This window comes from Symphodus melops, assembly GCF_947650265.1.
Source record: "Symphodus melops genome assembly, chromosome: 11".
Classification (NCBI taxonomy): Eukaryota; Metazoa; Chordata; class Actinopteri; order Labriformes; family Labridae; genus Symphodus; species Symphodus melops.
The window spans coordinates 9,991,018-10,018,811 of NC_136701.1; the positions used below are offsets into that span (position 1 = coordinate 9,991,018).

General features: G+C 40.3%; 1 protein-coding gene across 2 annotated transcripts; it reads left to right on the forward strand.

The window, feature by feature from the left end:
* nectin3b (nectin cell adhesion molecule 3b) lies at positions 1 to 27,168 on the forward strand. Of its 2 annotated transcripts, XM_079355668.1 has the most exons (8): positions 1 to 267; positions 7,644 to 7,991; positions 9,270 to 9,569; positions 10,199 to 10,316; positions 10,696 to 10,847; positions 22,360 to 22,504; positions 25,093 to 25,195; positions 25,605 to 27,168. In XM_079355668.1, the coding sequence occupies exons 1-8, from the start codon at positions 189 to 191 to the stop codon at positions 25,779 to 25,781; spliced, it is 1,422 nt and encodes a 473-aa protein (XP_079211794.1). In that variant the 5' UTR covers positions 1 to 188; the 3' UTR covers positions 25,782 to 27,168. The 2 variants fall into 2 exon arrangements, with proteins under 2 accessions (XP_079211794.1, XP_079211793.1); XM_079355667.1 differs by lacking the exons at positions 22,360 to 22,504; positions 25,093 to 25,195; positions 25,605 to 27,168 and adding an exon at positions 14,103 to 18,257 and having other exon boundaries at positions 3 to 267.
* The last annotated feature ends 626 nt before the right edge of the window (positions 27,169 to 27,794 follow it).

Below are 27,794 nucleotides of genomic sequence, written 5' to 3' on the forward strand. Positions count from 1 at the left end.
CGAAAAATGAGCGTTATGTTTCATTGTCAGGTGAGCTGCCTCTCCCCCGCTCTGTGCGCAGTAGATGGTATAGTCCACATGCTGGTCGGAGTTGTTGCTGAGGAGGTTCCTCCGTTCGGCACATACCGCTAAATTGGCGTGCAGCCTGCTCTTGTGTGCCGAGGCAGAAGACTGCACCGCTTTTGAAAATGCTACCGTCTACTCACCGGAGTTGCCCGAGACTTAAGGGCCGGGTTGCATTACTTTACCTTTTGTGCAGTATCGCAGGTGAGTCTGTACATTTTGTATGGCAGTTTATTTGTCCTACACTAACGGTTCAAAGAAGTTTTCTGCCTCGCGCATCCTGCAGACGTTTAACGTTGACGAGTCTGCAAAACCAACTGTCATTACGTGCTCAAATGGTGGATTATTTTGTGTTTTAAGTTTAAGAGGTGTGGCAGGTGGCATTTAAAGACCAAAGTAAACTTGGGAACAAGTTCACTTCCCACGGCTTGGGAGTCGTAGCTAGCCGGCGCCTCCACCGCGTCCGATGGTGTGACCAGAAGCTGCCATAGAAACCGTGGAGGAGCGCGTGCAATAGTATTTAATGTAACGTACGCTCAGCCTACCTACACTCGGGCCATTGCAGAGTCTGAGGCAGCCATATTAGCTCTACAAACAGTTTTAATCTTAGTAACCTGGCACAGGGATATGTGTGAAGCAGACTAATTTTGCATTTTTTAATAACTTTCAATTTATTTCAAGTTTCTTTCGTGAAGAAGTCTTCAAACGTCAGCAGCTCCCAGGTCGTGATGAATGAGGGTGCAGGGAAGCAGTGAAGCCCCAGTTCATCACTATCCACCCACAAACACGACAACTTTATACCTATTGTTGAATTAAAAGCTAAAACTTATGGACAGCAGTTAAGCTCTTATTCTTGAGACGAAAAGCATAATTGAAAGGTAGTTGGTTCAAATCAACCAGTAATGACTTTGGGGAACAGTGATATGTGAATTGTATTACCCTGGGTTTCCATGCAGCCATATTTCTCCTACAAAATAGGTGAATGCAGAGAGGAAAATATATGTTTAAGACCTGTGAGTTTAATGATGAGCTGCTATCAAGTATGACAGGCAAAACCAGAGCTGGCACTGTTCAACCACATAACCTAATGACATAAGAACAAATGACCCTACATTAAAACTTGCTATGTGAATGCTCATGATAAGTCTATAGTTAAGTTGTGCTTTTAACATGAGATAAAGCCCTGCTGACCAATGACTGAAGTGAAGGACAGTCTTGTTTTATCTGAAGATAGTACAAAGATCCCTAAATGGCCCAAAATTACTTCTTTTTTTTCACAGAAAGCTGTCGGCCTCTACAGATTTGAGTCAACTCAACTTTTATAAAAAAAGTACAAAGTTTTTATTTATTTATTCTCAGAGTCTCGGTTGCACCTTAGCCACTCGATAATGTAAAGAGTAGATAATTTTAGGACTTTTTTTTAACTCCTTTGGTAAAGTCTTGACAAGAACTAGTGACTGTTTACATCTGTCAGGGAGTTCTGGTTAAGAAGCAGAGAGAAAGGTGCACCTTATGTGCTTTCGTGTAAGACTTGGGTTCCTCTTTACAAGGAGGCTTGACATTGTCCGTAGTCACGCCCTCATAGCTCATCATCTTTCGGTCTTGACAAGAAACTCCCACAGTTTCCCTTTAAGATTTCATACTTCTCATCTAGATGGGAAGTGCCTTGTGGTGTATCAAAGCTACATGTACCTGAGACCATTCAGTCATACTTGGAGTTTGAAGCTCATATGGTTAAGTTGTATTGCCGTGTTTTTTGTATTGCTATGTTGCAAGTAAATGCAGTATGGAGTTCTTCATTGTTTCTTGATTGTTAAGCAAGTGAAATTAAAATTCTGAGGAAATTGGGCCATATTGCATGAATATGATGAATACATTTGGTAACTGATTAGATAAATCAGTTTGACCTCAGAAATATGGTGAGTATATTTGGGTTCTAAAAGTATGAATTAAAGTTATAACTTTATAGTTTCACTCATATGTTGAGAAAAACTCTAATTAAAATGCATACGTTGTTGTCGTTGCTCTTAAAAAAAAAACGTGTGTGGACTATACTTAAGATTGAAGAGATACTAGAACATCCAGCAGACCAGTGTATTCTCTATAATAGTGGCCCTATTTGTGATCCATTTAAATTAAAGTAATGTAATTTGATGGTTTTGTCAAAAGTCAAGTAGGTTTAAAGGCCGGAAAAATGTCAAACAAAAGTATCATCAAATCATACATAAACGTTGGTTTTAATATTGATGGCGGAGATTGCACGGTTTAAGACACTGTAACTTGTGTCTGTTTTTTTTTTCTTACTCTTTACCTCAAGCGTTTTTGTTTTTTTTAATTGTCTTTGAAATCTCATACAGCCGCTCTCATCTTGTTCATGTAGTTGAATGATCACTGTTCCAGCATCTTTTTATTGCTGCCCTCTGCAGTCAGCTAGAAACACGTTTTCCCAACTTTGTTGTGATGCACAGTTCAGGGAAGTGTAAAACATGTATGGGGGAAATGTTGATCTGCACGTCTGATAATCTGAATGGTTAAACTGTCATTCAGTCCTCCTGTCCTGCCCTGCACAGCTGGCTTTGCCACATACACCCTCATCCCTTATGTTCTGATTTCCACTTTTAACAAGACAACCTGCCCTCTGGCAAGACACCCGTATTAATATACTTGCTGCCACATAAGTGGTGCATGTGAAGGTAATATTGACTAAAGTGAGAACGAAGTGAGAACGAGCAGCACAGTGTCCCCAGGGAGCAATGTGTCCTTGATGCCAGGATATCTATAATCTGTTTTCTGCTCTGTGTGTGTGTGTGTGTTGGAAAGACACATTGTGTTGCATTTGCAAACCAAACTGAGTGGGTCTACTGAAGCAGCTCTCTTTGAGGACAGAAATATTGTAAGAACTTAAAGCAGTTTCTTCTCTTTGTCTGTGAAGAACAAGAGAAACGTTCTTCTTGCTATGTCAAGATAGGCTGAATATAAGATCAGATAGACTCTGCCCTTATTCTCATCACTTTCTTATTCTGAGTTAGAGAAAACGAGGGCATGCTTGTGTAAGGTTGTCGTCATGTCACCAATAAAAGTTTAATACAGTCCCTATACCTCTTCCATTACATATTCAGTGCAGTACAAATTCGGCTCTCCTTGCCCTTAAACTGCTGCGAGTACTGACTTTTACCCTAACTTAATGTTTACGGCGGGTCATAAAGTCAGGTTTCTTTTAGGCAGAAGACCACTCAAAGCATTGTGGTGTAGTACAGTGGTTGAGTCTTTAGCCACATTTCTTAAAAAATGCATTATTTTTAAGTGCAAATGTTATTGAAAGGAATTAAATGTTGATGATGTATTTGTTTCAGTCTGAGTTTTCCCCCCAAACATTTATTTTGTCACTGTCCATCAAGTACCTTTTGCCGTTTGTATTTTTGTAGTCACTTGCCTGGTTTATCAAAATGAAGTCTGTTCATTTGAATGAGTTCTCACCTCTCTGGTTCCTTACATGTTGCTATATAAATTTTAAATATAAAGTTTATTACATGTCCACTTGACTTGTAGTGGAGATTCTCTGGTTTTGGTTTTAGCTTGGCTTTTCCCCATCCCTTTTCTTGCATATTAGCCTCACTCCTCTTTTGTGGAAGTAGTGAGCTGTTTGCACAATATGTGGGTTACAAAGACATTCTTCAGAAAGATTCACCTCCTGTGTTGTTTAACCCTAAACTAAACTTTAATTTCAAAATATCATCTTCCATTTCTCTTCAACTAGCGTCAATCCATCCAATCATCCTTTCTTTTTCCGATTTGTGTTTTGTCAGTTATTTAACTCCACTGATTTGTGGTCGGCGATAAGTTAGCTTTGAATGTCATGTGACTTGATTTGCTGATTATCAGAATCTGATTTTATTGCTAAGTACACATACAAGGCATCTGTTTTAGTGTATCGGTGCAAAAAATGTATAAGGGAAATAAAGCCAAAATATCATGAACGTAGATAACATAAAAAATAAAACAATTAATGAATGTATAACATTTAAAAACACCAACCAACTCAAGCTGCATGTTAACATTTTGGGGTTGGATGACTTTTTTGGACTTTTTCAGCGAAAATGGTCTTTTTCTGATTGGATGGTTCATGTACACACAGTGTGCAGTGTATGGCTTTAACAATGAACTTATGAATGATGACAACTTGATCACAGAATAATGCAAAGTTTGCATATAGCTCTCAATTTTTCTGAATACTACGTACATACTAGTACCTTTTTATGGGTTTGGCATTTATCCCAGGAAGAAATTCAGTAGTTAATAATAACTCTACCGAATAATTAAAATAAAAGATTAATAGTTAAAATAAAATTGGTGATTGTTTACAAAATAACTTTGGGGGACGCATGGGAACCCAGATTTAGATGTGAGAATTATTTGTATTTTTGGTCTGAACACACTTATTGAAAGCAAACATGTTATTATATAAACGGGATGAAGAATGGTGGAGCTACTGAGAAGTGTCCTTGTCTTAGTTTTGGTTGACAGTTGTCATGCACTGATATATAAAAACCAGTGTTTGTTTAGCGTTTGCTTTTTTTTTTTAAGACATCTACGAGTTTAAATCACATTAACTAGCCGTAATATCTAGATCAGATTCAGTGATATCCATAGCCACATTATTATCAAGCATAGATTTATTTTTGCTGGAATGCACCATGCTGAATTTAAGTTTAGTTTTTTTGGTGCATGTGAAGGTAGTAGTTCATCTTTGTGTCGGATAAGCTTAGCATACGGTGTTAAAATATAGCTTTACAGTATTTCAAGTTATTTTGGAAACAATCACCAATTTTATTTGAACTATTTTCAAGCAAATTTCTCCTTGGGATTAATAGTCTTTCTGCTTCGGATTTTTCCAACTGTTATCTTCACTTCATGTAACGGTTTCATAAAATCTGTTACAGGCTTCACGGGTATGTGATGGAGGACAGACTGTACAGTCCGTGTTCACTGGAATAAATGCACTTTATTTGATGCTAATATTAGCCTTCAACAGTGCGAGTTAGCCAAATTAACTGGGTGTCTTCCAAAGATGGGCCTTTAGTGCAGAATTCCCTCCGTGAGTTTCCACAGTCACACTGAAGTTGGCAAATGAAAAGTAAGAAAAGAAAGGGAGAATTGTGTACTGTATGAAGAGCAAGTTAAGATGAGAACGAGTTGATTTGGTGACCGCGGACTGTTGAACGGTCAGAATCTTTTCAGGTGTTTTTGCTCATGATGTATGGATCTTATCTTACAAGAAAGTGTGAGAGGGAGGGATCTTTTAAGTGTAAATGCGCACAATGATAACTGCTTGCTTAAAAAGCTCATTGGCATTTAAATTAAGTTTTCAGACGCACTGACAAACATGTTAGGATCCTTCAAATTGAGACATACCGTATGAATTGTGTAAACTTGTAACTCATGAGGACTTCATGTTTCGGCCCTCGCTTTTGTTTGTGTGTATTTTAGTGAAACCGGTGCACAAACCTAAATGGCACATGATTCAGGAATAGTGCCTCCGCAACATTCACAGCTGAACATCTCCTCATTGTGGCACTGATATCCGCTGCCCTTTCTCAGTATGAGCAATACGATGACTCATGTTGCCTTCTGTGCAAACACTATGCTATCAAGAGTTGATTGAAGAATTGGCTTGTATATACAGTAATCCAGTCCCATGTGGGCCTGACATATAATCAGTGTGGAAAACTTTGTGACTCATTACATTTAAGAATTGGAACAATAAATAATGAATTAGAAGATAACATTATGACATAATTAATGGGTCACACTTCAACAGTTAAGTTGTTACACCAGTTTGTTTTGTCATTAACTGGAAGTCCTGAAATCCAATCTACTCTCTGAATCAGTAACAAACACAATGAAATGTAACCAGAAAAAGCTTTTTCCTAATGACAGGGTTCTCAAAAAATGTCAGCGTTTTCTTTTTGCAGAAACATGAGTAATATAAAATAGACATTCAGACTTCATAGGCTGGTGGTAAGGAAACAGGCTTGGACCAATATTGGAGGACATGGCCTTTTTAGAGGGAGTTTGGCCTGAGAGAGGGCTGTTTCTGGCAAAACTACAATAGAATATTTGCAGTCAATTGCCAAGAAACGCAGCAGGTTTTGATTTATGATGATGTCTTCCTGCTGGCAGCTTGTAGCAATTAGTGATCTGGTTGAAGACTTTGGCAGCCGAGCAGTGTTATTTTGTCTTTTCTAAATCACAAACATAATTCCGCAGTTTTTGTGCATCGGCATCCTGGGGATACATTTCCTCTCACTTGTGTTTCATATGTGACTCTCCTCACTCTCAGCCCTCTTTCTCTTCTCTCAGCGATGATGTCATCCTCTTCATGTTAGCATATCTCTTCCCGTCTATTTTTTTTTTCTCTCAGTCTGTTCCCTTCATCTCCCCCTGACTCTCCTCAACACGATGTCGAGCTCTCTGCTCTCTTTTGAGATTTGCTGTTTCTCGGACAAGTGCGGGTGACAGGGTGCAGGGGGTTAGTTATATTTGGACAAAGGATCTACAGACAGTTCTTTTAATAATTTAATTTAGGTCAGAAGGAGGAAAGCAATAAAGACCAAACAAATTCTCAGTCACTCTGTCAGCTGTGTGTTATTTGTGGAAAACCCAGAGCCTGCTGTGCTGGTATCAAGCTTTGATCCCAGTCTGATTCCTGCAGATGTCACATAGTATTGAACTTTAGAGATATGAAATTGTCTTAACGATTGACGTCAGATGCAACACCAAAAATACTCACTGATGCTGTTTGTTGATCTCTTACTCAGCATTAGATTGATCACTCATCCACTCTGGTAATCCCAGCCAACATTTTCAGAATAGCAAATGTAATCTGTGCCACGTCTACCCCATATGATCTCTCAGTTATTCCGAATTGTATTTTTTCAAATTACGTTTTTTTTTTTTTTAAATATTTTTGCAGTCTTTTTGTAATAGCAGAAGTCAGAGGGCCCTAACAATGACTTGATCAAAGCAACTGATAATGAATTGCAGATGTATTCTATTTAAATCCGATTCGGTCTGCACTTTGTATTTGGACTTTTTCATTACATATGAAAACTGATCTAATGATTATTTTATTGGTTTTTAAAATGTGAAAAAGAAAGTTCTGAGACATGCACAGAACCCAAAGATTGGTAATGTTTTTTTCTCTTTCTTTTATAATGCACTGCCAAAAAAAGGAACTAGCATTCATTTTTTTGTAAATAAAAAAAAAGAATGCTGCCACAGTCAGCTGTTTGAACTGAGAAGAAAGTAATTAGCAATGTTTCTAATAAGTCAACGTTTCTTCACTGAGTCCACCTCACTTGTTTTTATGCTACCTATGATCATTTGTATTCACTGCTAATTGTGTCTGTCTATCCCGGCGTTGAGAAGGCGAAAAACGAGCACGAGAAGGATTACATTTTAAAGATATGACCATAATCCAGTGTCATTATTTTTTTCAGTGCCATAGTGTTTCCAAATTACACACTGAATACCTTTTGTTTGAGGTTAAAGATTTTGCTTTTTGTGCATGTGTCCTGCAGGTGTGTGGGGCAGTCAGGTTCTGGTTCCTCAGCGAGTGAACGCTGTTCTTGGGAAGAATATGACATTGGACTGCAGAGTGGAGGTGGGCACAAACCTTACCCTCACACAGAGTTCCTGGGAGCGCCGTCTGCCTTCAGGCTCCGTCACTGTGGCCGTCTACAACCCTCGGTTTGGCATTTCTATTCCTCCAGAGTTTATACACCGCCTGTATTTTCGCTCCCCCTCCTCCCATGATGCCACCATTGTCCTGGAAAACGTGGGCTTTGCTGATGTCGGGATCTATACCTGTAAGGTTGCTACATTTCCTCTTGGAAACACGCAGGCCTCCACCACAGTCAATGTACTAGGTACGTATAAATGTTTGAACACATTATTCCTCATTTGTAAGTACAACTCTTACTAGAATGTATTCCAGGTGCTCCGGTAGCTCACCTGCCAGCAGGACTTGAGCCGAGATGAGAGGCTTAGTAGGTGAAAATATGTCTCATTGTGAGCATCTATTTAAATGTGCAGGAGTGGGACAATTTTCTTCTGGATCGGTGCCTTGTATCCGCTGTTTGTGGGGTTGAATTCTGTAAACCTGGAATAAGAAATGTGTGAATTGGTAGGCTAATGTACATACCATACGTGTGACCTTGTACAGCATGGGATACTGTTGTTTGAAAGTAAGTGCACTTCAGTATCGAGGAAATTTAAAGCTGGCTATTGCAGAGCTGCTTCGAGACTCCAGCTGAACATTTCAAAGTAAAAAAAAAATTTCACCCTGCACGGTATGGTCAAGATCCCACCACGGAAAGGGTGCACGTTGTTTTTGGCTCCACCTGTAATAATGAGTCTTTATCGCAATGACCTGGCTTCCATTCACACACACACTGTTGCAATCATGCTAAATTACAGTACAGGACAAGTTTACGAGTGTGAGTGCATCTTGAGTTTGGGAGGACCAAAAAATCTGACTACATTAATCTCAGTGCATTAACAGAAGTATTTAGTAAAATATCAGTAGTTGACAAATGCAGAGAAGTTACCAAATTGTTTTGCTCCACTTTACTTCTTTTATTTTTTTTAATTCGAGATAGGACAGTGGATAGAGTGGGAGACTGAGAGAGAGAATTTGGAATGCTGTATCAAAACCCAGTCTGCCCACTTGAAGGATCATACATTGGCGTGCGCTCTGCACCCCCATCCACTTCACATTTAAAACGAAAAGGGCAATGACTCAATACATTCATAGAAACAATAATATTGAAATTTGAAAGTGGGTTTGACCTCCTTCACCTTCTGGCTTTGAAAGGATTTCCCTCTGAACCTTGGGTTATATAAGATTTTCTAACATACAGAAGGTGTTGTGTCGTTAATTGCTTTGGTTTGCTTTGGTTTCCAAAGTAATCAGTAGAAGAGAACAAAGAGAAATCCAAAGAAAGCAGCGGTAATGTAATAAGTTAATCATCAGCAAACAGAGATTATTTACTGGATTACATTAGTGCATGAACTAACAGACCTGTAATCACAACCAGGGTGAAATCTGAATTGTAATGCAAATGTTTCTGAAAAATCCTCAGAAGAGTCTTACCATTTTACAGTGCCATCTCTGTTTTTCTCCGGTTACCTTTGCTGACTCACAGTGGAGCCGAAGGTGTACGTGTCTGCAGGTTCAACCGCCCTGATCGATGGTGGAAATGACACTGTGGTGGCCACCTGTATAGCTGAGCGGGCCCGTCCCCCAGCTGAGGTGTCCTGGGAGTCCAACCTTTTTGGCCAGTCAGAGGTGCAGCTGCTTGATGAAGCCAACGGCACAACAAGCACACAAGTGCGTTACCTCTGGCAGCCCACGCGGCACATCCAGGGGCACGCACTCACCTGTGTGGTCCGGCACCCAGCTTTAAACAGTGACTTCAGGATCCCTTACCAGTTAAATGTACAGTGTAAGTGGTGTGTATGTAAGGGGGGGGCTATGTTTTGGAAAGCCTTGTGGTAAATGTCAGGCCAACAGTTAATGTGTGCATAGTCTACATGATGAGATGGAGAGGAGGCTCTCCCTATTCTTTTTCTTCGAGCATAAAGCTGTGCAGAAAGTCAAAGAGAAAAATCTCACAAGTGTATATATATCTATATATAAGTATATATGTCCTGAAGTTTTCCTTAGGCTTTTCTATGTCAGTACATGGCTGAGTATGCCCTTAAACTGTCAAAATTAAAAATGTATTCTGTCAGTGGGTACATAGCACATCGGGGCAAAAGTGGAGGTCTGGGAACAAGCGGCAAATAAACTTGGGAAATGAGTAGACGTGCTCTTTGGAAAGTTTTTTTAATGCTTGACAAAAGGACATTCACTTGGGTTGGACTCGTTCAATGCACAGAGAAAAGCAGAGGAATCGTTTTACAGTAGATCAATATCCATCAGTCTGTAACGTAAACATCCTCATGTTAAAGCTAAAGTAAAGCATTTTGAGTTTCATACCCAGCTATCATCAGGGAAACGCCACAGAACAAACGAAGCACAGTCTACCATGCCTGTTAATATGGATGTCTCAATGTTTCTCCCTCTTTGTAGTTCCTCCTGATATCTCAGTGGTGGGCTATGATGGAGACTGGTATGTAGGTCGTGAGCATGTTCAAATGACGTGCAAAGCCAATGCAAATCCACCATCTCATCACTTCAGATGGATCAGGTGTGTATATGTGTGTATTGTCTGACAGTTTGCTTTTATTATCTGAGCTGAAGTGGCACCGAGCCAAATAAATACAGATGTCTCTTCTCAATATTTAGGAAATATTCTGAAAGATCTTCCTTTTACACTAAGTCAGTCAGCGGCATAAAGCATTTAAACATCACATTTAGTAGTTAATACTACAAGCAAAGACTACACATAAGATTGACAATTCAAACCATGTTTAAGATCTCATTTTCAAATGAGCTTTACTCACTTGAACCATTAGGTAATCATTCCAGATGAGCATTTATCATACTCAAAACGAGGGTGTAAATGATGATGCATGTATCGGGGTGTCCTGGCATGTCTAAATGATTCTTTCTTGTGTGCCTCGTAGATTGGACAGTGAAATGCCAGAGGGGGTGGAAATACTGAACAGCACTTTGCTCTTCCTGCGTCCCCTCCAGCGGAATGACTCCGGAGTTTACAGGTGTGAGGTTGCCAATGACATCGGCCTCCGCAGTCGGGATGTGCGCATTCTCATACAAGGTGAGCAGAGAATACACCGCTGACTCCTACTGCCATCTCATCCCTTAGGAAGCTCTGTGCGTGCACATACGTCATACAGGGTATCTCTGCTGTGACATTGTCCTTCAAGCTGAAATGTGACACTGTATCACTCTGGTCCATACTGTACGTATACTGACAGCCTGTCAAGCATTCCCTTATGGTGCAGTGTTAGCACTGATCATATTTGACCCTTTTATTTCTCCTTAGTCGTATGCTGCATAGCCTTGATTAACATTAGGTCTCCAGATGTTGAAAAGGGAAATTCTTGCTGCTACATACAGCTGCTAATATTTAAGGTCTCTTTACATCAGGGGACTCTGCCTCTGATCCCGTCTTTGCATCTGTAGTCTTTTTCACATGTTCTCTCCTTGAAAATTTCAAAATAATTTCAGGACAGACACCTAAAATCTTCCTGGGTTCTTGTGATATGAAGGCCTTCACCCCAACCCCATACATCCTGAATTATCCTGCTCTCTCATTGGTTAACCCTGACTTCACACAAACATTTCCCTAGAGGCTGGCAGGAAACATTTGGGGATAAGTCAAGGTTAAAAATGTAGCCGTTTGCGTTAACTAATGCAGCTCACCCTGAACTAAACATCAGGAGTTTGGTGCAAGTGTGAACCCCCCCCCCCCCCCCCCTTAAGTGTGCAGTCTCTCTTGTGCATGATGAGCATGTTCCTCTTGTTTCACAAAATCAGCTTTGTCTGTGCTCTCTTTAAATGAAGGTTTGATTGTTTCTCTTTTACAACTCTCCCTCTTCCTGTCTGTGATTCTTTTATTTCTGCATGTGTCATGCAATATGAGGCAAAGCCTGCAGCCTAACTGTGAGATGATGTCCCAGATTCATAAAACATTAACTAGTTCTTTTCAACTCCTATTTATTATTTATCATCCATATTTCCTTTTCCTTTGAGAGGACCTGTACGTGTGTTTGTGTGTGTGTGCGAGTGTACACATGTTGATGTACTCTTGGTTGTGCGTTTGTGTGTTGCTGTGGTTGTGTTCACATATGTTGGTTCATTGCCTCTGCATGGATTACTACGAATCTTATACGAGAGACTACAAACCTTGGCTTTGTGTTGGTCATGCCTTAGATGCTAATCTTTTCATCACATCTGGCCTGGCAACAAGGTTAGAGTGGCAGTGTAATTCTGCAGCACCATTAAAGCTTTTAGACTCAGATTCTTTCCATTACTCGAGCTCCTTGTGATTATGGCTTTTGGCTTTTCTGTTTTGTGGGCATCACCACTAATCCAGTTCAATTTAAGGTTCCAATACTGGTGTGCAGAGATAGCGGGAAGGCATCATTATACTTGCAAAACAGGGTGATAAATGCATATTCTCATGCAATTTAAGAATGCAAGATACATTTTTTTTTAACATGGAATTCAAAAGTCTTGTTTTGGAAGCATAACCCTAACCCATGAAACCCTTGGATGTTGTGATCCTGACGGCAAAGTTTTAACGTTTGACAACCGTTTTAGTGCTTTTAATAACCAACAGTTATTTAGATTGTAATTGTGGTTATTAACTTTGACAGTTGCACTTATCTGCATTTTTAGGGACGTTGTGTTACACAGATAAAAGATTTTCTGCTAACCCAGAAATAAATCCCACCTGTAACAAAGCTGTGCTCATGTGTTCACAAGCCGTGGTGAAAATCTTCCCTCAACATTTCTAAACAGGCCCTTAGAAGCTCTAATGACTTGAAACTAACTGGTAGAGTGAACTTTACTAACATAATACTCAAAGTAATCCTAAAACGCTTTTTTTTTTATTCCAGTGTGAGTCGAACACTGTATGCCCCTCAATTACAATATGTGAGTTAACTGTTGGAGAGCAGCGATCACGCCCGCACACCTTGTCCTAACAGCACGCGAGCATCACCCAGCTTCAGATATCGGCTAACCTCTCTGCATCCGTTCATATTGACCTCTTTCCAAACAGTGTGACGTGTTGCGTTTGTATTTAAGGTGGACCAACAAAAAAAATCTGCTGAACAGTATGGATGAGCATCGTGAGAAATCACAACGCTCCAAGTCTCGTCAGTAAACGGCTCGCTCTGAGCCTTATAAAGTTTTTCTCTGGAGTTAACATAAGTCAAAGAACACAGATAATATTTAGCAGCACAATGCTAACAAGCTCTGCTGAGTGAGAAAAGTGTATGGTGAAGGAATTCAAACAGAAATGGACAAACTGATGTTGTCCCCGATGTTGCTCATCTCACCGGCACGATGTACCCGTGAGATGATCTGCTTGAAACACTGGCTCGACATGATGCAGGTGTAATGCGATTCTGTAACTCTACTGTCATAATTTACAGTAAACATAATAATACGTGAGGAGAAAAGATGAATAACACTGCAGCCCTAGTAACATTCAAAACTTTGCATTATTCAAAACCTCTTTTATGTGCAATCATTCCCAAAGTTAAAAAAAATCCAGCCAGGCAACTCTTTATTGATACATGTGACTGCAACATTCAGTGTGCAATAATAAATGTGACAAGATAGAAATGTAATGCCTTTTTTATAATAAAAAAAATTATAGAGTATGTGAGCTTTTGTAGGTCACGTGACTTTGTCAGTTTGATTTCTTGAATGCGTTTATAATGACATATCATGGAACACAGCCCTGAGTCTTGCAAACTTCAGAGAAACAATAGTTTCAGTTGTTTGTAGTTTTTTCCCTCCATGTTTGAGAACTGTTTTAGTTGTAGTCCCAACCCACTCACTCCTGTTTCTAGTCACAGATTTCTTCAGCAGATGTTGGTTTGCTCTTGCCTTGCCTTAAATAAATCACGTCTATTATTTTTCTGCGAATTAAGGACATTGGACACCCTTCACACAGTAACTTTATAAACCCTAACAAGGATATTTAGGGTTTGATCAATTTGTCCATTTCCTCAATCTATCAGGAAAAATTCAATAATATAAACAATATAACAAAATATATATATATATATATATATATATATATATATATATATATATATATATATATAAATAAGAGTGCATATTTCAACCAGTTTTAAAGAAATTGCAATGCAAACCTGAACCTGCTGCAAGAGTCTGTCCTTTAGATGAAGTGGTAGTTTAGTTTATGGTTTCTCAACCTGTCCCTACTTTAGTATAATGCTGATATAGTTGGCATTGACGTTCTCTGCTTTTCTGTCTGTTCGTCTCTCCCTTCCACCCTCTTCTCCCCTCTCACCCTGCTTCCCTCCATTAGATCCTCCCACCATGCCTTCCACCATTACTGCTCCTGTCCTAACTGGCTCCGCCTCCTCCACCGTTGTGGATGAAAAGGGGCATGTCCTCCTCAGCTCCCCCACACTTGAAGCCCTACCAGAAAGTAATCTTGGTTCCATAGTAGGTGGAGCTGTGGGCGGGGCCTTGTTCCTGCTGCTGCTGCTGTGTTTGGTGGGTGTGTTTTACCTACGGAAACAGCAGACCTTCCATGGGGATTACTACACCAAGCAGTATCTGGGAAACAACGACCTCCAGAAAGCCCCCGCACAACACGAGCTCCACCCTACTAAAGCCGGCAGTAGCTCTCACAAACGGGATCAGGATCGTGAGGAGTGGGGCGACCGCCATCTCAAACAGGAGCGTGAGCGTCATCTCCACAACAATTATAACGGAGAGGAGTATCCCGCCAATGGATACACAAGGGCAATGAGGGAGAGTAGTCATCACAACAACCATCAGCAGAATCACCACCGTGAACACGCACAGTATTCTAGTCCTCGGCAGGCCAAATGCACCAGATACCCTCGATCACCTAAACCTCAGGGAAACGGCTCCCCATACATGTCAGATGACTGCTATGATAGCGGCCCCGAAGGCGACTATGTCTCCCACAGAGATGGGTCCGTCATCTCACGTAGGGAGTGGTACGTTTGATAAACTACACGGTCCTGCCGGAGCAGAAATATTACAAACGTAGGTTTAGTTTATGAAAGTGTGTGTGTGGGGGGGTGGGGACAGTTTCTCTTCTGTAAGCACTTGCACACTTTTACTTCTCTCAATTCAGTAGTTCCTGTGTTTTGTACAAATGTTTTGGTCGATACTTGAGATATAATGTTTCAGTTCTTTAGAGACTGTGGACTGCACGGCCACTTTGACTTTAACATTTACATGCCTGGAGACGCTGGCATGTCACTAGTTTTTGTGTGTGAAGACTAAAGATCCTGATGTACTGTCTCTGCCTTACTACGTGGACTGCCAATGTATTTAGTATAACTAATGTCTTACCTTCAGTTACTTGGTCTCTCTGGGGAGTACGGATCACATATTGCTGTGGTCCAAAAAGGTTTCGTTGTTTATTTCTACAAAATCCGCCTTTTCAGACATACAAATCAAGTCTCATAGATTTGTTCAAAAGACCAGGAAATATGATTGGCTGACATTTAGGAATGTTTGAGAATCCATGACTCGAAGTAAATGCGGGATTTTCAAACAGGTCTTTTTCTTTACCCTAACCCAGACGCAGAGGCACATAGGCTTATTCTAATTCACACTAAAAAGATTAATCTTGCTTGAAAATCTAAATTTTCCTTCACAAGTAATGATAAGAAAACATAATCAAAACTTGATCATAAACATCCACTTAGTTTGTTTTCCAAGGCAATGTCTCCACTTTGCTTTTCTATCCCAGTTTCGGACTTTTGTAAGCTTGAGGATATGGCCCCTAATGTCCAACCAGTTTTCTTTAAAACTGATGGACTAGAGCACAAACCTTAAAAGCATTTCAACACCATGTCCTCGGCTCATCCTCTCTTCCCAAGAGGGAGGGCAGAGCAAGAACAGGCAGGGAGGCCCAGGCACAGTCCTCAAACAGGCTACGTTACGTAACAGTCGAGACTTGTTATGCAAATGTGTTACAAATTACTCCAAGTCTAAAAAAGCTGAAATATCAGGGCATTCGTTTACTTTTTCAGTGGGGAAAAAGTTTCAGGTGAGTGGTCCTGTCCAGTTCGCCATGACTCTCCAGTTGGCTAGCAGATCATAATGGTTGCGTTGAGATGTTGCTCTCTGGCACCATACCAGAACTCTTGGAGGTTCAGGAGCGGGGCCTTTGTTAACAGCAGGCTACAGTATGACAGCCACCATACGCTGGCCTCCTAGTCACAAAGTATTCTGTTACACAAAGAAATCATTGAAAAGTGTGGCCAGTACACACATACCACTAACAACCACCGATGGACTAATTTCACTACTCTGAGTAATCCTTAGAAACAAGACACGACTGTGTCACGATTACAATCTGAAGCATTAACAGGCTTACTGTTGCTTATCCATGATTTCAGCTGCACTCTCTAATCATGTGCACCCCCTCTTTAAACATTCATAATTACTACCATTCTGTCATAAACAAAATGTTTTGTAGACATATCAGGTCAATGGTGACAGACATTATTGTTGCACTGATCCTTAAATCCCACGCTCACAATTATCTACTAAGTTACTATGATTGAATGCCCCCGTGTTTATACTTGAGAAAGAGGATTTCAGGCTAGTTTTATAATAAAAAGCTGTAGACGTTTGTAATCAGCCATATTTTGTAGCTAATCATGAGATCACATTGGAGGACATACTAGTGCTATGATTGTACTGAGGGAACAGTGATAGAGTCCTTGTGTTAATGTGCCCCACTACTTTACTTTGATGAAGTTTCTTATAGACTTGAAGATGTCTTTCAGTTTTATATGTGATCAGGGAAGGAAAAAAAATCCTAGTATTTCAACACAGCTTGGACTCCCCTCATGTATTAACCAGACAGCATGGACGAGAAACGACAACTTCTTCCATGCTTACCAGTATTTGTGAGTACATGCCAACTCTAATACAACCGACATCTACACAATATTTGCAGCCAGATGCCAAATATTTGTTCAACTTGTATGTATAAATATGATGACAGTGTTGCTGACTAGCTAAAAGCATACATCTATATATATCAATGGCTAACGTATCACTGGTGTGTACAGCGTCTTGTAGACTGAATTAGGAGTGAAAAGATGCTTTATGCCACTTTTTTAATTACAGTAAAAGATGTCAACATGGGAATTTGTTATATTATGAACTCTCAATTCTTTGTCAGGGTGTGACTTGTGTGCAGTGAATAGGCTGCTGTTCTCATATAGCGAGATATGATAATGTGCCACTGTTACATGAAGAGAATATGACCCCTTTACTACAATCACTGTTGTTTCAAAAGGTGCAGAACAATAATTGATTTATGTTCCAGAAAACTGCTTCCCATTCCTCTCACTATCTCTACAATGTCTCACTTTTTGAACCTGCTGATGTGCACAGGTTTTGAGTTTTCCTTCTGCATAAAGCAACATTTCTGTGCAGATCAAAGTTTCCTGGGTGAAAGCATGATATAGCTTGCCTAAAGAGATGCTTGTTTGAAAAATTATTTGGGGGGAATAAAAAGAAAAAAGTTTTCAAATGATAAAATCAAATTTAAAGATCAACCATTTTTTGAATTGACATCTCAGAAATGAGATACTGCTTCATGCAAGCGGGATATCTACTTCTTAGTGACTTGTGATGATTTAATAGATGTGTCCATCTTTCAGCAACCTCATGAGCGTGGAATAAAAAGCAAGGTGTTGGGGTTTCATGTGCTGCTGTTATGTTGTTCTCAGCCTCTCTGCTCACTTTCACATGAGTGCAGAGACAAATGGGAAGCACAGCCGCTAAACTCCTTCTGTTTGCTTCCCTGCCCTAAAAAGGAAACGCCACTAATCAATATCCTATTTTTGCCTGACACATCAGTTTAAAGCCCCACTACTGGGTAGATGCAGTTCTTTTATACTGTCTGACATTTTGTTTTAAGATCAGTCATCCATAGCTTTATCTTCACAAAAGTATTCTTCACTTTGGGTTCAGTTCAACTAGTGCCTTAGATACCTAGAAGAATAAATGACAGTGTTATTATTGTTTACTTAGGGATGTAAAAGCAGGTTCTGTTGCTTGATCAGATGTGTTCTTGTTTTTTGTTTTTTTCACTGCATAATAACGTGCCATATGTACTTTCCTGGAAAATATCTGACGCAGTATATTTGCAAACCTAGAGGCATTAAAACCCAAAAAAGAAAAAGCTTGAATGAATTTTGCTGTAAAATGAGTTAAATCATGTCTTCACAGGTGTCTGTGACAGCTTCTTTTGTTTCTGTATTATCACTGTTGTTAAAAGGAGTCACATTGTCAATGATACGCACCTTGTGTTCATGTATGTTCTTTTTGTATATACAGAAAAAAAAATGTAAGTTTGGAGAGGGAGAAAAAATATTTATGTGAGTGACAACAGTGATCATTATTTTGTCATCTTTTTAAGATCCTTTAGTTTAATAAAGCACCTTAGCACCTGTGAGTTATTTTCTCTGGAGCTTTTTAAGCTTGCAATTACTCCGGCTGCTCGCTCGCTGCTCCTCTTTGTGCTTCTATAAATGACATCATCTCTAACTCCCTAATGCATAAAGCCTACCGCACACACACACACACACACACACCCCAATCCAGTGCGCACATGTGGAACGCCGCAAATGACGTAATCCGAATTCATGTTTCCTTGATTCACCTTATCTTCATTAGTCTTTAGTGTCCAGAAATGCTGTCACTGTATGTGGCGCTTTCGTTCCTCTCTACTGGTGCTTCTATAGTCGTGGGAGATCTGACGCCTCGTCACAAGTCCTAGTTTGCTTTGTTTCAGGGAGAGAAAGACCCTTGATTCTCCCCCACAGCTTGTCTCCTTTGTCAATCCCCCCCCCCCCCCCTTTCTCCCACTGTCTACCAGTTGGTAAAATTAAACGCTGAGTGTTTATGTCTGGCCCAAAGTCCCTACTCTGGAGCCCATTGACTGTCCCCATGGCAACAAGCTCATCTGGAGCTGCTGATGGAGGCTGTCTCTTCCTGCAAGCTTTACCTGGACACAGAAAGCAGAGGGAGAAGAATGTAGCTGACGGGGGGGGGGGGGAGTTTGAACTCTGCAGCTGTGAAAGGCAGAGAGAGAGAGAGAATTAGCCACTGGAATTGAAAATGGCCCATTACGCTCTGCTGCATTCACACAGCTCTTCAGGCTGTAAGGACATAACACGCCAATGTGACCTTGACACCGTTTAGCTTGGACTCCAGGTCCTCAAGACACGTTTCCTCTAAAAGTCTTTAGTTCAGCTGACCTCTGTGTCTTCAGCAGTTCAAATGCTGGTCAGAGCAGTTGTTGAGATTTTGACCTTGAAATCAGGGAAGGCTGAGAAAAGGGAAGCAGCACAGAGTTATGATGTCATTCAGCTTGCTTAAAATTAGTTTGATACACTCGTGTAAGAGATCAGTGGATTTGCTTTCTGCCTGCAACACAACAGTTTCCAAGGATACTTTTCACAACACACAAAGGAGTGAGCAAACGTCTCTGTCAGCGTGGAGGGACGCAGCGCTGAGACTTTGATAATAACTCCTCAGCACAAGTGGGATCAAATGGTCTCGGCTGTTGAGCTGAAAATATTGAAAAAGATATCGGGAGGGGAAAATGACATACCACCCACTAATCTAACCTTCGTCACCCGCTTTGCTGCTACACCAGCATCTGCTCCCCGAGGGATCTGCTGCTGGGCAATAGCATGACCCCTTGACCCTGCTGTTAAAGTTGTTGGGGAGGGCGGGGGTTTTGTCCTGCCGCCACGAGCTCCCTCACTTCTCTCTACAGTGAGATGTGTGCTGTTAAATTCATGATGAGCCCGTCTGCTGCACTGACCTCCAGTGCATCAGCATGCACTTTCCTTTCCACAGTGGTGATGTGCATGTGTGATAAAGTGCTGAAGTAAGAGACATAATAAAAGAGGTTTGCACTGGAGCCAGATCTCCATCTGGGGCCAGTTGATCCACCACTAACGCCACTAATCCCAGTCCCACTCAGAGGGGATGAAATTTGAACCAATGAAATGTTTATGCTTTATTTTGACTCCTTCCCTTCAGTAGGTTATATTTTCCCACATATTAAACACACGTGTAAGACACTTGTGCTTAAACCTTAAGATGCTCCTGTGCATGCATGTGGTGTTTTTTATCCCCCTGTGCAAAAATCTGTCACAAAGCATTAAAGTCGCCAGCTTCATGAACTGCATTTTTAAAGGCTTTTTGATCAACTTGAGAGGCTCTTGTCATAGTTGAGCAGCTATCAAAGGTGATCGAACGGTTATTAACTGTTAGAGGACAGCTTGAAGGGAGAAGAGAGGTGCGGGGGAGGGGGAGAAACAAAGGAAGAAGTGGCTTTGAGGGAGCGGGTGCAGAAGTCCCAGTTTGTTCAATCTGCATCATAATTGAAAGGTTATTTAAGATTCTCATCCAAGCACATTATTGATTTTGTTCTCCCACCTCAGCAGCTAAATCAAGTGGAATTGACCATCACGCACTTTGATTTTTCTTTACTCTATCACCTTTCGTCCTCGTGTTCCTTCAGTCCTACAATCACAGTTTTTCTTATTACTGCTGAATAGCCAAGGCTGGTTGTTCGAAGAGTTTAATGCATCTTAGTCACAATTAATCCTAATCCTCCTCTGTGAACATGGCGCACAGGCAAGCATATGGTCTAACAAAGCTAGTTTTCCAGACTTCACCAGAGCATCTTGACACACACAAACACAAAGCATGTGGAGGACAATAGTGACACAGCGAGAATGGAGGGAGGTGATGATTTGAAGTGATTGATGAGTGAGTAATACGGTTTTAAGAAGCACCACCTCCATGTATGTAGATTGATCCGCAGCCTCATACTTAATCTTAACTAACATTTACCTCGACAGACTTTGACACTCCATTCACACGTCCATTCAATAAACAAGTTTGATGACGATTGCATGACCAGATTACAATGTTTTATTATGTCAAATGTATCATTAGAATTTGTGTTTTCTACTTTATTAAGTAGGTGACTCAGGTAAGATACATAACTACTCTCTGCTGGCTGTAGTGTTTGACAAATATGAAAGTGGTATCAACCTTCACATCCAAATTTTAGCAAGTTTCCAAAACTATCAAACTATGTTCAGTTGAAGGATGTTTGTTTTTTAAGTGGTGCTGTACACACCACTGGACAAATCTTTTGATTCATCTTATTTGAATGCATGTTTATTTCTAAAATACATTTTTATCTAAAGAATAATTCTTAAATGATTGACTTGTTTTGTTTTAACTTATTCTAAAATGTGGAAAATAGTTCAAATAAAGAATAACTCTTCTGTTAGTAGGTGTAACCCAGATACAGCTTACAGTATCTATTATAATTATATAGAATATTGTATTATTGATAATTCTGTTACTGTTGTCTAAACTTTTGCACGGTAGTATAGTCAGTGTCTGCAATTCTACATGGCAGCTTGTATAAAAGTGCACCACCTTCAGGAGAGGAAAATAATAGCAGCAGTTGAGCCCTCGTGGCATCTATTCATAATGTTTCCCCCTTCAGGCAAAATATTTAACAAAGGGTACATCTTAAACACTTGGAGCTTTTTTCATTTTTACTGTGTGTGCATCATAACCCCTTTCCCACAGGCTGCTGGAGTTCAGACTGTTATACTCCCCTGTCTTTGTGAAAGGTAGGGCTGCAGAATGGTGGAGCAGTGGGTCTCCCCTGGGCCAGATGTAAAGGCGTAACTGACATGAAATGCACATGGAAGAGGTGGCTTGTGTGGCTTTTGTGTGTGTGAATGTGACAAATGCTATTTACATGACTTCCCCCTCTGCTCTTGAAATACTTCACCCACTGGGACAGTAATTAATTCATCAATATACTGTCAAAGGCAGATCCACTTGACTTTTTCGTGTGTAATTTCCAAATTACACACAAAAAACGTGGCAGTTTGGCCATTAAGTTCATATTTCTCAGTATTTCATAGATGTATTCAGTTGCATGCCCATGGCTTTAAATAAATAAAGTGTTGGTTAATCATTTTAATGACAGCCTGGTGTAACATTGAAATATTCAAAGGCTTTCATGGTTTTGGTAACTGTTTCCCCCGTCCTCTCTCTGTCCAAGAAATGTAAAAGCTGGTTGGCAGCACTCTTCTTTTGTCTCCAGGGTAAGAAAACGAACAAAAGACAAATGCATTCAAAACATTTGGTACTCTTCAGGACACGCGGTGCTCCACTTAACAAACTCCTGCATATTGCAAGTATAAAACGTAGGAAGTCCAACCTCAATAATACCTTGTTCTCCCAAAACAAACAGGTTCAGATTCACAAAGCACCATCTGAAACCTTGTTGCCTGCTAAAAAGTTAAATTGTGACTATTGCAGAAGCTGAACTCTCCTGTGTATGTTGACAGTGATTCAGTTTGCCCCATCACTTACCAAAACCAAAGCTAAACATGACGGCCTACAAATTCATAATGACCTAAACGAAAACAGACCTGACTCCATTTGTTTATGTTGGCTTCGTTTGGTTCGTAATAAACTAAATGTCTCTCTCTTCTTGCTCACAGAGCAGTCCCAGGCGGAGAGGTCAAGCTCAATCACTGTGGCTGGAGCGGTGATGGGCGCGGTCCTCGCCCTCTTCCTCATCGGCATCTTTCTCATCGTGATCCTCACAGCTCGCAAGACTCCACCCAATGCCTTCTCTGACAAAGTGTAAGTCTGACAAATAATTCATGGTGCAGAACATGCTCAGCTGGTTAATTAATGACATGATACCTTGTGAGGTTGACTGAAGCCCATTTGTTGAGTTGCTCGTCTCTCCCATGGAGCGCACTGTCGTGGTGCGAGCACGGAGGCTGCAGGACAAGGTTGAGGGGTGGCAGATAATTGCTGTCTTGGCAGCAGGCCGCTTGTCCTATTTCGTTCAGAATGTCCCTATATACACCCGCTCTTGTTTTCATTTTAGAAAGATCAAGTATGTTTGAGGTTGAATTATTCAAAGCAGGAGTGACTGACTTTAAACTCTTTGTCTCCGTTAGTGTGTGTACTCTTTGTGCTCTCTGAGCTGTGTATGTTCTGAATAACAGAGACTGCGGTTGAATGACAGGACAGGACAGGATCCTTTATGTGGTCTGGTGCACATGAATGGAACCTTGTGGGGTTTTTTATTGATTACCTCTGTTTCTTTTTAACATGTTTACATGTACAGTGCAATACTTTTCCTGGATAACTAAAGGTTAAATTAAAAAAAAAAAAAAAAGCTGTGCTTTATAAGTGTGATTCTGCTGATTAGCCTTGTGCCACAAACATACCAATCCTCATTATAAACCTGTGGAGCATATCTGCAAGGTTGCAGGTTGATCTTCTCATCAATCCTTGTTAGGCACACTGAGCATGCTCAGTACAGGCACACACAATTACAAGTAAGTGCCCACCTTGGCAGGCAGCTGGATCCTAGTTAAATGTTTTTTTAGTCCTTAAACATTTTGCTCAGGGACTCCTGAAATACGAGGTACATGTACCAAATAAGTAAGTCAGTTAAGGAGTGTAAAGCACAAAGCTGAGATCATCCAAGAATGTCCACGTGAATAAATTTTGTTTTGTCTTCAAGGTTTTGGATTACCTCCTCTATTGTTAGCGCTGGTATTCAGTCCAGTCTGATACTCCCTCCTCTGTAAAATTTAGCATCCTGATTTTACTAAGAGTGACCCCTTCAGTGAAATCTGCATGGCTTTACTTTCCATTTTTTATATCTTAGTAAGAGTGAAATGGCCCCCCTTTGGATCCTGCTGACTGAAAACAGCATGAACTGAGGGGGGGAAATGTTCAACATCTGTGCATGGGTGTGGGCCCTGCATCACTACACTGACACTCTACAGGACGGGGACTTACAGGACCACGTGTTGGTCTGTGGTCAATGCCACGACAAACTTAGCATCTTAAGTGTGACCGTGGCTGGAAGTCCCAGTGGGATGACGGAGGGGGGCGGGTGGACACGGGCATCATCATCACACAGTGACACATGCACAGGACATCAAGTCACCGAGAGCCCCAACTGTAATCTCTTACTGCCTCTCATCTGAACTAAGAAAGAGAAAGAGCAGCATCAGTGATATACAGTGTTAGAAAATCAATGTCTGTCGGGACACCATTTTATAAATGGTCAAGGTCAGTTTGTAGGTTTAGGTTTAGTAGTGGAGGAGGATTTTAATGACTGACAAAATCGCTCTGAATTTAGCATCTTAAAATGGTTCAGGGGAATTCATGCAGTGAGCGATTATATAGCAACTGTTAAATTATTTGAGTTTTCTGTCTATGATGTAGTTGATATGGTCATTGTCAGGGGATCCCTTGACTTAAGGAGACACTGGAGAGGTTTACAAGTGTACTTGTATAATGCTGGTAGATGAACGGGGGGTAGATTTAAGAATATGTGTATCCTGGTTTATCCAGGTGCATTAAAAACACATAGTACTCTAACTTTGCTGTCCCATTTCTAAAATTCCAAGGATAAATCGTGCCAATATATTCTGTCAGAATATTACATCTTTATTTAGATTTTATTTAGAACAACTTTTATAAAAGACTGGTCACCATTGAATATGTAACATGGTGGTTACAGTTATAACACCTATATATTTCTATTTGTTTGATGAGGTTTACATATATTAAATGTAATGTATAAGATGTAACTAACATTTACTTTTGGTTCAAGTGTACCTTAAAAACAGTTGACATTAAGCTTTGGGACATTGGTGCTCATCGTGAGCCGGTAACTTTGCTAAATGTTGTGCTGCGTTCATGGTGGATAGCAATTAGTAGCACTATACAAATGAAGAGGGATTCGTTCATTCATTACTACTACTTGTCTCACATGGAGAAAGCTGGTTAAGATAAAATACTGAATCTTACCTTTCTTGTAATTCTACAGGATATCATGGTTTGTTTGGGTTTTTTTGTTGTTTTTTTTAGTTTGTTCAATGCTGATGATTATTGATTATTAAAATGTCACACCTCACATTTGTTTCACATCATTATTGGTACAAAGTTATTAATTTTTTAATTGCTCAGATAACCCAGATGGCATCACTATAAAACCATCGGTTGTAGTATGTGACTCAGAGGGCTTTTCATTCACCAGCCTCTCTGAATTTATCCAATAATTGGATTTTCACCCAGCAGAAAATATCATTAAACTAATTGTTTCATGCTGCTTCTTTCTAATTACACACTTTTCTCTATCTGGGGTTCCTTCTGGAGATTCTCTCTTCATTATTATTTCTCTTTCTCCTGCTCTGAAGGATTGACCTTCCTCCGACACACAAGCCGCCTCCTTCCCACTGCGGGAGAGCACCGGCTGTTCCTCTGGGTGTCCACGCATCACAAGTGGCCTGGCTCTGTCAGGTAAACCCCCCTCTTTCATGATATCATGTCAGTACAGCTTTATCTGAGTCATGTTGTATTTTTTACTACACCACAAGGATAAGCAAGAAAGAGGTAAAAATCTATACTCTCTGATGAATGTAGGCCTACTGATGTCTTTATGAAGCAGGAACTGTCATAGTTTGACTCATTTAATATGTAAGATCGTTCAAATTTTAATGCGTGTACTCAGCTCAACTCGAGTTTTCATCAGACATCACTTTTTAGTCTCACCTAAGAGGTCTAAAGAAATATCTTCATCCTGGTTCTACTCAAACTGACATGATAAATCAGATGAAGATATATGTAATCAGTGTTTTCTGCCTTGAAAGAGCAGCTAGCGGATGTTTGATAAGCTGTCTTATAATCTCTGGTGATTTCTATCCTGCAGAATCGTGTGGCGGAGCGCAGGTATGAGCTAACTGAAGGGCAGAATCCAGCCGCTTCAAGGCCAGGACCACCGGCAGCAAAAAAACCACCCACTCAGCAGCTGTCCCGCCTGGAGTGGGTGTGTCATCAGAGTGGGACGGACCGGGTGTTCATCAACCACCGGGAACATTATGTGTGACAGACATCCTGAACACTTTACTCTTTCCGAGCAGCGTTGAGTGTAAAGGCTTCACATTATTCACTGATCCAGCAATCCAGATGCTCAAACAAATGGTAGCACTTGGGAACAGTGTCCCCATTCAAGCAGTCTTCACACATTTTCATTTCTTTACGTTAGTAATTCATATGTGTGTTAAAGGATTAGTCCAACATTTGAAGATATATGGGAATCACTCTCTTGCTTAGAATAATGTGAAAAAAGATATTTTGTTTGTCTGTCAATTGTGAAGTATTATCTCAGCTTAGAAGACTGTGCCAAGAAAACCCTAACCAGCAATCCAACAAGACTCCTTAAAGTTCTGCTCCTGTCCAAGATGTAGTCCAGCATGTATATATACATTTTCAAGATGATATTGTCGACAGTTTCGATTTTGATTGAAAACTTACAGGTGACACATAAAGAGCACATGTGACAATCAGTGTAAGGCATATGTTCAGGCCTGTTCTATTAATTGGTAAGCTTTAATAGCGTGAACATTTTTACACTTTTTAACCTTGAGACAGAGCCAAGTATGTTGTTTCCCCTGCTCCCTCTTTTTGTACTAAGCTTAGCTAGCTGTCTCTAGTTTAAAATATCCAGTACAGACATAAGAGGGGTATCAAGCGTCTCATCTAATGATTGGGGAAAAAAGGGTCTCCTGTTATTCCTTAAATATACCGTATTAATCCATATTGAGGTAAGACACTCACTGCCCTCTAATCAGCTTGTCCGCTGTACATAAGTAGACGCTAGAATAATTTAACTGAAGGTCATAGTAATCATAAATACACCAACACTATTTTCCTTTCTCCTCTGTTCGAGTCAACATGTAAGACTATCCTCAGTCATATCATCAGACTAAACTATGACAGATCTGAAACTGTTTTGGTCCACTGAGACCAAATGTACTAACTGCCACACGGACCATGAAGGGATTAATTAAGGTGTTTCTGTCCCAGTTCTGTTATTTGCTGTTTTAATGTTATGACAAAATGCTTTTTGACAGCAGAAATTGCAGATTTGTAAAAATGTAAGTGTCGTCGCAGCGTCAATATAATATGTAGAATTATAACCTCCTACTAATCAGAGAAACTAGTATAAAGTTTCATCGTGTCAACTGTAGAAAATGTGGTGAAAGACTTGTGGCAAGTCACATATTCACTATTTGTTAAAGTTCAATGGAAGTGTATTATCAATACTTCTGTCAATATACCATGTGTGACTTTTATTTTGAAGATCTTGAGGACTAACAGTTTGAAGTGCCATATTGACATTTTTGTGGAATTGTCTCTTACAGTATGAAGTCTGCTGTAGCTTTACTAGATTTCAGCTGTTTTTTGGATGTAAAATAAAAAGCATGAACGCACGGTCCTAATGATGTGCTGTCAGTAGATAAACAGAGCTGTTCTCACTCTTGAATTCAAAAGCTCCAAATGAAGGTGTTCAGTAACCTTGTGAAAGTAAACGGTGTAGGAGATGGGAGCTCTGAGTCATCACATCCACATGTGGAAACAAGAGGAAGTCCTTGAAGATTTCAGAGAGTTTGAATTGACGTGTGGAGGCATTTTGAGAAGAATTCGTCTCAAGGTCACAGTCACATTGTATCCACTGTGACTCTCATTTCAGGGACTTTTTATAACTACAAACAGTTTGTGTAGATGATACAGTGTACAGCATGTATTTGAGGAGGCAGGGCTTTTGTTATGTAGACACTAAAGGGATGGCGAAGCTGTTTGTCCGGATTCTTTTATTCCTGCACATCAGTGGGTGATCAACCAAGCCTCTCCATCATCCTGAGCGTGCACAGCTGATACTCTCTTAGAGTGACACCTAGTGGATAAACATGTTATTACAGCCCCGATTGTGCATTATAATTCATTGATTTATTTGGGCTTGTAAGGCCTTAGTTTGTTTTTAAAGATAGGATAAAGGTAGAGAATTAAAGTAAGCCTCTGTACAAAGGGCATGTTCACTAACCACAAGGCTACCAGT